At 44.0% G+C, this 13,809-nt stretch overlaps 1 protein-coding gene across 1 annotated transcript in view; it reads left to right on the top strand.

Moving 5' to 3' along the window:
• Nucleotides 1-13,809, top strand: part of tmtc1 (transmembrane O-mannosyltransferase targeting cadherins 1) — a 94,125-nt gene that overhangs the window by 31,922 nt on the left and 48,394 nt on the right. The window contains exon 5 of the mRNA XM_085251029.1: nt 11,893-11,974. Within this exon, the coding sequence (XP_085107155.1) occupies nt 11,893-11,974 (82 nt within the window). The remainder of the gene's footprint in view (nt 1-11,892; nt 11,975-13,809) is intronic.

Raw genomic sequence — 13,809 nt, 5'->3', positions numbered from 1 at the left:
GGATTACATTTTTTATTTTTCTCCGATATCCGATCCAGTAATTTAGGTCAGTATCGGACCGATACCGATACGTAATATCGGATCGGTCCATCTCTAATACTTACTAATTAATTAATTACCCTCTAAGGGGTACAATGAAGGAACAGGAGAGGAAATTCCATACAGAGTGAGGAATGTGAAAACTTTCAGCTCTGAGTGAAATGTAGGCTGAGTTGGATTCAGTGCAAAAATTAGACAGTGTTGGTGATTTTGAACTCGATCAAAATCAGTGTTTTACTTTCACCACATCTTCCCTGAGATATGCACACCTCCATCCCTTCGCTCCTTTCCTTTTTCCCCAGTTACAGAAAATTGGCATCCTGCTGTTAACAGCAGCAGAATTTTTTTTTCACATCGTGGGCTTGATATTAGAATTTTAATTTCTAATGTCATAATATACCATACCATACCATACCACCTTTATTTATAAAGCACTTTAACATAAAACCAGAGTTCACAAAGTGCTGTACATGCTAAAAGCAAATTAAAATGAGATAAGATAAAATAAATAACTAAAAAACTAAAATAAATTAAAACATGTCAAAACAAATTTAGTCAACCCCTCTAATCAATGCCAAAGGCTTCAGCGAATAAATATGTTTTAAGAAGACTTTTAAATTCAGAGAGAGAAGAGGCCTGCCTAACATGCAAGGGTAGATCATTCCACAACTTTGGAGCAACTACAGCAAAAGCACGATCACCTTTAGATTTATACTTAGTTTTTGGTACCTTAAGGAGCTGCTGATTGGCGGACCTAAGGGAACGGGGAGGTGTATATGGTTGTAGTAGCTCCGAGAGGTAGGGGGGGGCCAGGCCATTAAGAGATTTAAAAGCAAATAAGAGAATTTTAAAAACAATCCTAAAATGTACAGGTAGCCAATGGAGTGAAATTAAAATTGGGGTAATGTGCTCAAACTTTTTTGTTCCAGTTAAAAGACGTGCTGCAGCATTTTGCACAACCTGCAGGCGCCTAATGGACGCATCACTAACCCCAAAATAAAGTGCGTTACAATAATCCAGCCTAGAAGTAACAAAGGCATGGATTACTGTCTCAAAATGCTGTTTCGATAAGATAGGCTTTATTTTGGCTAATTCCCTCAAATGAAAAAAGCTAGATCTTACAGCAGCTCATATAATATAATTAATTAATTCTAATCTGCCTAGTATTGGACAACTAGGACAATAGAACACAAATTGCAATGACTGATTCTTTTTTCTTTTAATTCCACTGTATAAAAATTGGATGTGATTCATGAGGTAAAATTAACACAAACGTCTGTGTACAGACAAGATACAGCAGATTGTGGTTGCTGAAAGTAACTGCTGCTACAGCTTCTCTGCTGCTGCTCACGTCATCCCTCAGATCAAAATGACAAAGTGCCTCATGGTTCTATGACGTCTCTAATACTTAAATAAAAGTATTTCATTACAACAGGAACTTGTAAACAAAATTATTGTAAAGATAAAACTATCCATTTTCAAGTCCCTCTATCACTGTTTTTTATAATATAAGTACTTGTAAGTATAAGCATATGAAAAATTTCAAGTGTGCTGTGGAAACAAGTTACATTATAATCAACTGAACCTTCTCAGCCGCATCTGCAGAGTGACTCCTATGGGCAGAAATCTGTGCCATCAGAAACTGTATTTGAATAAGTTAAATTAGAATTTGAATTGCTTGGATTGAATCTGAATTGTAACTTGAATAAATGCTTTTAAAAACTGAATATGAATTATCCTAATTTGAAATTCAATTTATTGGTTTGAAAATGATCATCACTAACTTTAAATTGAATTTTATATTTTGAAAATGAATTCAATTGTTTTGAAACTGTATTTTATCAATTAAAATTTATGTTCTCAAATAATTTCAGATTCACTTCTCACCATTCAGTTTCAGTTCTACAATTCAATTTCAGTTCCAAAATCCAGTTTTTTGGGACTTACATCCGGTTCAGGTTCAAGAGTAATCGAGCGCAGATTAATAGAGCTACGTTTTACTAACGGACCGAAAGTGTTACTGACGGGAATCTACAGCATCATGAGCTGAATTAAGACTTCAGAAGTCATTCGTCATGTCAAATGACCAGCGGATAAACTCTCAGGTTGGTAATAAATGTATTACACGTATAAGAACAAGCGTCATGTTAACAAATGATAGCCGTACAGTAACTTTTATGCTTATTGTAGCTGTTAGCTAAAAACGCTAATTTAGCGTAGTTTGCCCTGGATTTAGCTTTGACAAACAAATATGATCGACTGTTTCTAGTAGAATTCCAAAGTTGTCACCCTCTCAGAGCCCTGTATGCTTCCAAAGACCCCTACAGTAGGGAAACATGCAAAACGGTGTCCAAACCTTTGTGTTTTAGCTTTATTTATGTCTTACACAACATCCCAAGTCTTTAGCTAGCTTAATAACTTTAGCTAAAGTGAATAGTTAGTCTAATTCGTTAGTGCAGCATTACTGGATCATCTCTGTTTGAAGTGATATGATATGTGACTATCACTGTGTTTAACTACCATAATAATTCTTAGGGTGCTGAGTGCATGCTTAATTAGATTTTTTTTTTTTTAAACATACTGCTCCATTACTATGTTTGACAGGCTGAAGTTGTCGATTTAGGAGGTGACCCGACCATCTTTTACAGGTGTTCTGTGCCAGAAATGGAGTGTCCACTGAAGACTGAAGATACTGAATCTCTACACCTTGCCATTGATCCCACTTGTGCCTTCATCTAGACAAGAGACATTAACTTAACCACTCTCACATGCTCTGTACCTACATCACCTTCCCTGACAGTCGTAGCTTGGCTCATCTGAGGGTGAAATTATAAGAATGTGTTATTTTTCAAAGTGCTCTCTAGGGTTCCTAAATAAAATATGGCATTGAGGTCATTTCTTTTGAATTAATCCCTGTTCTGAAATATAAGAAATATAAGATAATAAGATGGCGCCGGTGAGGTCGGCTGCCGTCACGACTGCTCCGACCACTTTTTCTTTGTCTTTGTTTTTTAAGTTAGTTTTCAGCGTTTCTAAATCGGCAAAATCATCACCATTGGGTACATTAGGTATAACAGTGACACTCTTGTTTCTATTGGTATACAATGTACTCACAATTCGAAGTTTTTAACTCCGGATCAGAGCTGGCCGAGTGAGATCTTGAGGGAGAACAAAGGGAAGCGGTGGCGGCCTAGAGGGAAGCGAGCCGGCGTCAGGAACAGGCTGAGAGCTCGTGCACACCGCACACCTCTGCCTAGCATCCTGCTCGCCAACGTCCAGTCACTGGAGAACAAGCTTGACGACCTCAGGGCCAGGGTAAAGTTCCAGAGAGACATTCGGGACTGCAATCTCCTCTGCTTCACCGAGACATGGCTGAACCCAGCGGTGCCGGACCACGCCATCCAGCCGGCCGAGTTCTTCTCGGTTCACCGCATGGACAGGACACGGGACTCGGGGAAGTCAAGGGGAGGCGGCGTGTGTTTAATGGTGAACAACAACTGGTGCAACAGTGCGAACGTTGTTCCTCTCACACGCTCCTGCACACCAAATCTGGAACTACTGTCCATCATCTGTTGTCCTTTTTATCTACCTCGGGAATTTACATCGGTCATTATAAGTGCCGTTTATATTCCACCACAAGCGGACACGGTCACCGCCTTATGCGAGCTGCATGAGGCACTCACACAGCACCAGACACAACACCGGGACGCTGCGCTTATTGTGACGGGGGACTTTAATAGCGCCAACCTCAAACGCGCAGCGCCGAACTTTTATCAACACATCACCTGCCCCACCAGGGGTGAAAGGACACTGGACCACTGCTACACTACGGTCAAGGACGGCTACAAGGCACAATCCCGCCCTCCGTTTGGCAAATCTGATCACGCCGCCATCTTCCTCATGCCAAAATACAAACAAAGGCTGAAACAGGAAGTTCCGGTTCAGAGGAAGGTCGCGCGCTGGACGGATCAATCGGTGGCCGCGTTACAGGACGCACTCGATGACGCAGACTGGGGCATGTTCAGAAACAGCTCCGACGATGACGTCAACGTGTTTACGGAAGCGGTTGTGGGATTCATCAGGAAACTAGTGGATGATACCGTGGAGACAAAGACTATCACAACGTTTCCCAACCAGAAGCCGTGGGTGGATAAAACCATCCGCGACGCTCTGAGATCCCGCACCGCTGCCTACAACACGGGACTCACGACGGGGGACATGGACCCGTACAAAGCCGCGTCATATAACGTGCGGAGGGCGGTGAAAGAGGCGAAGCAGCGCTACGGGAGGAAACTAGAGTCACAACTCCAACAGAGTGACTCTAGGAGCCTGTGGCGGGGACTAAGGACAATAACGGACTATAAAGCACCAACAACCGGTATGACGAACGCGGCCGTGACTCTGGCAGACGAGCTAAACACTTTCTATGCTCGCTTCGAGGCTGCAGCTAAGGACTCCAACAATGCTAGTGCTAGCGGCGCTAACGGCTGCAGACAGGAAGATACTGCCAGCACCGGAAACGTGCTCGTCATCTCCGAGCATGAAGTAAGGAGAGCCTTCAAAAGAGTGAACACCAGGAAAGCAGCAGGACCAGACGGCATCCCAGGTCGTATCCTAAGAGACTGCGCATACCAGCTAGCTCCTGTGTTCACTGAGATATTCAACATCTCTTTATCTCAGTCGGTCATCCCCACATGCTTCAAAGAGTCCATCATTGTTCCTGTCCCGAAGAAACCCCACCCTGCTTCTCTCAATGACTATCGCCCTGTAGCCCTCACCTCAGTAGTGATGAAGTGCTTTGAACGCCTGGTCAGAGACTTCATCATTTCTTCACTACCAGACACACTGGACCCACTACAGTTCGCTTACCGTCCAAATCGTTCCACAGACGATGCCATCTCTCATCTCCTCCACACATCACTCACCCACTTGGACACTAGAAGGGGGAATTATGTTAAAATGCTCTTCATAGACTACAGCTCTGCATTTAACACCATAATTCCCTCCACACTCACCACCAAGCTGGAGCATCTGGGACTCAGCTCATCTATGTGTCTGTGGATCTCCAACTTCCTAACTGGCAGACCACAGGCAGTAAGGATGGGCGGACATGTCTCAGCCTCCACCACTCTCAGCACTGGAGCCCCCCAGGGGTGTGTTCTGAGCCCCCTGCTGTACTCTTTGTACACATATGACTGTGTGGCCACTACCAGCTCCACCACCATCATCAAGTTTGCTGACGACACCGTCGTGGTGGGCCTGATCTCTGATAACAACGAGACGGCCTACCTGAAGGAGATTAGGAATCTGGAGAACTGGTGCCAGAGGAACAACCTCCTTCTAAACGTCAGTAAGACAAAGGAGCTGATAGTGGACTTCAGCACTAAGCAGGAGAGGAACTACCAGACCCCTGTCATCAACGAGTGCCCAGTGGAGAGAGTGGACAGCTTCAAATACCTCGGAGTTCACATCACGCAGGACCTGTCATGGTCCTGTCACATCAACACCATGGTGAAAAAGGCCCGACAGCGTCTCTACCACCTCAGACGCTTGAGAGACTTCCAACTGCCCTCCAAGGTGCTCAGGAACTTTTACTCGTGCACCATAGAGAGCATCCTGACGGGAAACATCTTAACCTGGTTCGGGAACAGCACCATGCAGGACAGACGAGCTCTACAGAGGGTTGTGCGATCAGCTGAGCGCACCATCCGCTCCGAGCTCCCTGACCTGCACTCAATCTACAGCAGGCGGTGCTGGACCAAGGCCAGGAAGATGGTGAAGGACCTCAGCCATCCCAACAACAGACTGTTCTCTCTGCTGAGGTCAGGAAAGCGATTCCGCTCCCTGAAGACCAACACAGAGAGACTGAGGAGGAGCTTCTTCCCGCAGGCGATACGGTCTCTCAATCACACCACCACACAATACTGACCCACACATATAGTTCTTACACACACACTGGACATTCTGGACATTGTTTTCACTTCATCACTTAAATCACTTTAAGCATATTTGCACTGCACAAGACATAATGTGGATTGCACAACACTGGACATTATATTCTTCATTTCCAGTTAATACTTGTACAGCTGCTGTTATTGTGTATATATTTATTTATATTTCTTCATACATTCTTATATAGTTCTATATTGTGTATTTTGTTGTACAGTTATTTTATTTTCAACTTTAATTTATATATTTTATCTTATTCTTTCCCAGTTAAAATTACCCTTCATTCTAATTTGTGTTGTACAGTTATTTCATTTTTAACCTTAATTTATATTTTATTCCTCCCTAGTTAAATTTACCCTTTTTAATTTTTCATATTTATTTCCTATCTTATTCATAGCCTTTTCCTTTTTTGTTTTCTTTAGGTCACGAGCAGTTGTCCAAGCATTTCACTACATATCGTACTGTGTATGACTGTGTACGTGACAAATAAAATTTGAATTTGAATTTGAATTTGAATTTTGAATTTGAATTTGAATTTGAACCTCTCCTGGTTTTAATGGCACTTTGGATTTCCTTACTTTCTGTTCCACTCCCAACCCCAAATAGATGCTGGCAAGCTGACACAGTAACATGGAAGAGGGAAAGAAGTTGGAAAGGACAACTACAAATAAACCTAATGCCTAACAATGAAAAATGTAAAATAAGAACAATAATAATAATAATACTAAAGGTAAAGGATAAAGTAACAAGTTTTGAGTTTTTTGTTTATTCCAAATGATCATCCAGATGTCTGTGACATGTGATGACAAACAACATAATAGAAGGCCTTTGTCATCACATGCTTAAACTCATATATTTTTGCATGAACAGGCAGTCAGACATGCTGTAACTGTGGGGTAGTGTCATGTAATTAATATATTCTTAGTGCTTATTTTCTTATTATAATGTTTAATGTATGTTAGTAATAAAAGCTTGTAAAGCAAGGCCACTTTTGACTCGTAAACTAAGGGCTCAGCCAGACTGAAAACAGGAAGTTAGTGTAGAGCAGGGGTGTCAAACTCAATTGCACAGGGGGCGAAAACTCAAGGCACACTTTAGGTCGCGGGCCAAACAAGATAAACATTTATTGAACACACTAAAACAATGTTTTTTAATAAAAACAGACAGGAATATTATTCCAGATTAAATAAACTTAAAAAAATAAACTTTAACTTTAAATATTTTGCTCTTCATAAAAATATATCCTGTCAAAATTATGCAAGTTAGAAATATGAACATGCTGCCAAAAACCCCAGAAAAAATAAATGAAAGCAAATTCAAGCTGGGCGTTGCTTCAGGAATGGAACTAATAAACTGTGCGGGCCATTCTGTGTCGTACTTTCCCTTGAGTGTGTCATTACACTGCAGAACCAAAACCAGCAAAAACCATAAATCAACAACCCCTCCCAGGTCACAGTCCCAAAGTCAGACCGCGCATCCCGCAGCGGTGCAAAAAGAACAAAAACAAAAACGCCACAAAACAGTCTCAGGCGGCCCATCACTACAACAAAAGAGTTTCAGTGGCCTACCTCGGGTCCCGTGACGGCAGTGGGACGCTTTAGACGGCCGACCTCGAGTCCAGTGGGGGCAGCGTTACAGCTCCGGCAGGCAGCCATGGATCCGGCAGCAGCAGCAAAACTGTTCTGGGGGCCTGCCACTGATCCAGTGGCAGTGGAGCTGCAGCTCCAGTGGCTTGCCACGCGTCCAGAGGTGGCGGCGCTGTACCTCCTGCAGCCTGCCACAGGTCCGGCAGTAGCGGCGAAACGGTTCCAGTGGCCTTCCTCGGGTCCAGTGGCGGCGGCGCTGCTCCTCCAGCGGCTTACTCCGGGCCCCGTGGCGGCGGCGCTGCTCCTCCGGCGGCTTGCCCCGGGTCCGACGGCAACGGCACTGCTCCGGTGAGCAACAGCTAGGAGTGGCACATGGCCTATGAAGCACTGGTCGCTGACGTGGGCGGTGTGAAGGGCGTGCTAGACGTGGGCGGTGTGGAGGGCGCGCTAGACGTGGGTGGCGTGGAGGGCGCAGAGTTCAGGAGTCTGACAGCTGTGGGGAAGAAGCTGTTCCGGTACCTGGTGGTCTTAGTCCGGAGGCTCCTGTAGCGCCTCCCAGAGGGCAGGAGGGTGAAGAGTCCATGTGATGGGTGACTGGGGTCTTTGATGATTTTCCCAGCCCTTTTCAGACACCGCTTCCTGTAGATGTCTTTTATGGCAGGAAGTGGTGCTCTGGCGATGCGCTGGGCAGTTTTCACGACCCTCTGCAACGCCTTCCGGTCCGAGGCAGAGCAGTTCCCGTACCAGTTCCCGTACCCTGTTGTAGGGCAGGGATAGCTCAGTAGGTAGAGTGGCGGCCCCATGATCGGAAGGTCGGGGGTTCGATTCCCCTGAACAGCTACCCTGAGGTACCCCTGAGCAAGGTACCGTCCCTACACACTGCTCCCCGGGTGCCCAATGGCTGCCCACTGTTTCACTGAGTGAATGGGTTAAATGCAGAGAGGGATTTTCCCCACGGGGACCAATAAAGTACACTTCTTTCTTTCTTATACAGTTGGTCAGGATGCTCTCGATGGTGCAGCGATAGAAGTTCACCAGGATGTCTGAGGACAGGTGGTTCTTCCTCAGAGTCCTCAAGAAGAAGAGGCACAGGTGAGCGTGGACGTCCAGATGAGATCCTCGGAGATGTGGACTCCCAGGAACTTGAAGCTGCTCACACGCTCCACAGCTGTCCCCTTAATGTAGATGGGTGGATGTGGGTCAGCGTTCCTCCTGTAGTCCACGATGAGCTCCTTGGTCTTCTCGGTGTTGAGCAGCAGGTTGTTTGTGTCGCACCACTCAGCCAGACGATCTACCTCCTCCCAGTAGGCGGTCTCATCGTTGTCACTGATGAGGCCAATCACCGTGGTGTCATCTGCAAACTTAATGATGGTGTTGGAACCATCAGCAGGTCTGCAGTCGTGGGTGAAGAGGGAGTAGAGGAAAGGGCTCATCACACAGCCTTGTGGTACACCGGTGTTCATTGTGATTGTAGATGAGCAGCGGTTATCCAGCCGGACATGTTGGGGGCGGTTGGTCAGGAAGTCCAGTAACCATTTGCAGATGAGGGAACTGATGCCCAGGTCTGTCAGTTTCCTGATGAGTTGTGAGGGGAGGATTGTATTGAATGCTGAACTGAAGTCTATAAACAGCATTCTGGCGTAGGTGTTGTTGTTGTCCAGGTGTGAGAGGACAGAGTGCAGTGCGATGGAGACTGCATCCTCTGTGCTCCTGTTCTGGCGGTATGCGAATTAGTGGGGGTCCAGGGTGGGGGGGAGACAGGATTTGAAGTGTGCTAGGACCAGCTGCCCTAAGCACTTAGTGATGATGGGGGTGAGGGCTACTGGGCGGTAGTCATTGAGGCTAGATGGGTTGGAGTTTTTGGGTGTCGGGACGATGGAGGTGGATTTGAAGCAGGCCGGTACCACAGCGTGGGCCAAGGACAGATTGAATATGTCTGTCAGCACTCCTGTAAGCTCCCCAGAACACGCTCTGAGAACACGCCCGGGGATGCCATCAGGGCCTGCAGCCTTGTGGACATTGATCCTGCTCAGCACCGCTCCTACATCGGTGGGGGAGAGAGTCAGAGGTTGGTGGTTTGGCGTCATGTCTGCTTTGGTTGTGATTGTGGGGTTCCCTCGCTCAAAACGAGCATAAAAGTTGTTGAGCTCGTTGAGGAAGGAGACATCAGAGGATACGGGGGAGGGTTTGGTGGTCCTGTAGTCTGTAATGGTCTGGAGTTCTTGCCACCTGCATCGGGGGTTGGAGTTAGAGAAGTGTTCTTCTACCTTCTTTTTGTAATGGTGTTTGGCTTTTTTGATACCCTTCTTTAGATTAGCCCTGGGCGTAGGCATGTGCATCTCCTGACCTAAAGGCGGTGTTGCGGGCCTTCAGATCATTACATGCTCCATTTTTAGGACTTTACCACACAGCGTTTCCTGGTGTATGAAGCAGTGATATGCTGCTAACTCACCGGTACAGTGATCCTGCATCTTTACTTGCATCCTGCTGACTTGTCCGCTTTTTTCACCGCACAACACCGGCGCTCCATCTGTTGTAAGTCCAACAAGTTTGTCCCAGGGCAGTTTCATGTCGGTTACACTTTGACATACGTTTTAAAAAATGTCTTTTCCTGTCGTTGTCCCGTGCATCGATTTAATGTTCAATATTTCCTCTCCACGGATGAAGATGACCAGCTGTGCAATGTCCATCATGTCTATACTTTCATCCACAGACAGTATGCAATGAACTTTTTGCTTCTTTCACACAACTGTGTTCTTAAATCAGTGGCCATCTCACAAACCCGATCAGCAATCGTATTTCTCCTCAGGCTCACATTTGCCAAAATCTGCGTTTTGTCTGGACACAAGACGTCGCACAGCTTCATCATGCAGCCCTTCAGAGTGGTACCGGGCTGATTTGGCTCCTCTACTACAATAAAACTTGCTTTCACAACACCTGCACTTTGTGATTTTGCTCTGGTGCAAAAACTCTGCTGAAATGTCAGATTCTTCTTTAGCTCGTCTACTTTCTGTAGTTTCTGCTCTGCATTTAGGTTTTTCAGCTTATCCTGACATTTTGTCTCATAGTGCCGTCTAAAATTAAATTCCTTCATTACAGCCACATTAGCTCCACTAATAAGACACACGGGTTTACCAGCATGTCTGTAAACATATATTCAGTCTCTGGCGCTGAAAGGCTCTGCTTTCAGAATCAACTTTTCTCTCCACCATTGTGAGCGGCTAGCTTCGCAATAACAGAAGTTTGACTTGATTGACGCGGGAATGTTCCCAGTTAGCCTAGCGTTCAGCACGGAGGCTGCAGCGCTGCATTATGGGATCTGTAGTTTGTATATTATTAGCACCTCATATCGCCGGGTCATGCATAACAATAATAGTACATCTATATAAAATGATCTCGCGGGCCGGATATAAATGTCCGCCGGGCCGGATGTGGCCCGCGGGCCTTGACTTTGACACGTGGTGTAGAGCTATACAAGCATATAAATAAAAACAGGACACCCAGACAAAAAGAGGAACTAGTAACATGAAACTATGTGTGACGTGTAAAGGACCAAAATAACACCTATATGAGACACATTTTTAAATTCTAATGTTAGAGTTTCTGCAACTGGCTTTTGGGGCTGTGCAGGGCTCTCTCTTCCAGAAGATGATTGAATAAAGAAATATAAATGTTTTGACCACTCTGAGTCGGGTTTTCTCTGTTCTATCATGGGGATCAAAGAATAGGGTTTAGGGTGCTCTCAGTGCTCGGGCCCTAATAAACGGAGCAAATACAATAGGGCCTTCACACGCTCAGTGCTCGGGCCCTAATAATGATAATACTACTACTAATAATAATTAATAATAAACGGAGCAGATACAATAGGGCCTTCGCACTCTCAGTGCTCGGGCCCTAAAAATGTTATGACATTTTTTAACACAAAATGCAATGGCATGAAAATCTCAAAAATAAATTTTTCATTTACAGTCGGACAGAAAACCAATAAATGCTTAAACTGAAACAACGCTTCAAAAGCATACAAGGCAAACGGAAGTTAAATCATACAGAATACAGAAAAAATTACAAAAATAAACGTGGCTAAAAAGTGTTTGGTTTTTAAAAAGATATTTGCAGTCAACATTTTTTGGAATTGACATTATACATAATTCCTGTTTTTATTTCCCTTCTACGACAATTTTTTGCTCTTTATTCCCATAAACTATAACTTTGCTGTTAAAAATTGAGTCTGTCATAGACACCTATGTGTTTTTTTTTAAATTCTAACTTAATTTTATTGTTTTACTCTGACTATTGTCTGTCTGTCTCTGACTCACAGTCACCTGTCTAGTTCTACACTCAGGGAGCTCCTCCACATCTGTAGCCCCTTCATCAAACGAGCCTGCCTTATCACCGGCTATGTGAGTATTTGTGTGTGCATAGCTTTGCAGTGTATATATACCGGGTAAAGTAAGCATCGAACACGTCACCAATGTTCTGTGTTAATATATTTCTAAAGGAGCTATTTACATGAATTTATCACCAAATGTTGGTAACAACCCATCAACTCCACACATTCAAAGAAATGAAACCATAGATTTCCAAGAATTAAGTTATTCCATCGCTATAATGTGGTCCACCTTTCGCGGCCTCGCTGTTTTGTGGATTTTTTGGGGGGCAATTTTCCATACTTTTTCTTCTTTTATTTTCTTTTTTTTTTTTAAACAGCCATTGTGTTCTGCATCCTGATTGGCTGTAGACAATTATCAATCAATCTTGTGCTGTGTCTCCAGAATGCATTCAGCTTGTCAAATTTATATAAATCTTCAATCACTAGCAGTGTGACTCTGAGGTGCTATACTGTATGTTTGTAAGTTTTCTCTCCAACAAACACAACACTGTTGACGAAACATTTTGCACCATCAAAGGCTCCTATGGTAGCACCGAAAGGGCAGAGGAAGATGCTATCCATTGCACAAAAAGTTGGACTTCTGGACATGCTAGTTACCCTATTTTTTTTTTGGATTAGGTGCATTAAGCAAAACAAAACAGTCAGATAAGTCAAACTTTACTCAACTCATTCCTCTTGCTTCCCCTACTCCTCATTGATTCTTTAATGATTCATTAATGTTGAATTCTCTGGCAGCTGCTCTATTCCCGTGTTGTTGGCCTGAAAACAGGGTTTGATATTTGGTTTCATTCTATAATACTGGACTTATTTTTCTACGAAGATTTGAACTTTGAGAGTTTAAACAAGACAGAAAAGTGTGAAAATGTTCATGCCTGTCTGAAAAAAGTGTATAAAGTGTGTAGTGATGGGTTTTACAGCCTTAAAACACCTATAATAATTGTAAAAAAAAGAAAGTATTGTACAGGGAAGGTGCAAAAAGCCATGGAAATTCATGGCATCAGCTGAAATCTATCAGTAATTAGAAATCAGTCCTGCCACTTAGTGCAAATGAACACCAGCTGCTTCAGTTCCAACTGATGGCCTGTAAATGGTGCGACATTACCAAGGTGTCGCACACGAAACCTCTCATGACGGGTAAAACCGCTGAGGTCTCCTATGACCTTCACAACCCTGTTGTTTCATAACATGCTGATGGCATTGTTACAGAAGAAATGATTAAACACTGAATGTCCCATTGAGCAGTGTTGGATCTATAACTGGGAAGTGGGAAGAACATTATTTCACCATAAACTGGCTGTGACCAGATCCTCCCTGCCTTGTTTCAGACAGAGGAGTGAATAGAACTATCAGTTATCCAAGAGCCAAGGAGCAGTTGTGGAGAGCTGCAGAAATACCTGGAATCCGCAGGTAATGACTGGTCTTGTTTTAAAGAAAATGATAAGTGATGCAGTCAAGTGCCTTGGCAAGTATGCACATCCACCACGCAAAAACATCCTTTAGTTTGTTGAGCAACATTTAAATAAGCCTGTGAAATCCCAGAAGAATGGTCTGGTAAACGTTGAACTCTGCCATAATACACGCATGTTTGCAGATCAAAAATCACCAAAAACACAACATCAAAAGAAAAGTTTGGAAGTGTGGGGCTGTTTTTCAGAATATGACACTGGCATGGTTCATATAATTGAAGAAAGGATGAATGGAAATGATTACACATAATTTATGGTTTAATGTCTTTGCGTGTGTGGTCTGGACAGGCTGTTTCCAACATTTGATGAGAATTCCATGTCACCTTTAGAAAGATATTTACTTAGAGAATTGGTGATATGTTCAATACCTTTTTGCCTG

The sequence above is a fragment of the Mchenga conophoros genome, linkage group LG17, assembly GCF_057382185.1.
Source record: "Mchenga conophoros isolate Kocher_MC1m ecotype Shallow Benthic linkage group LG17, M_conophoros_male_GT1.1, whole genome shotgun sequence".
NCBI lineage: Eukaryota > Metazoa > Chordata > Actinopteri > Cichliformes > Cichlidae > Mchenga > Mchenga conophoros.
This window is presented reverse-complemented; position numbering and strand designations above follow the sequence as displayed.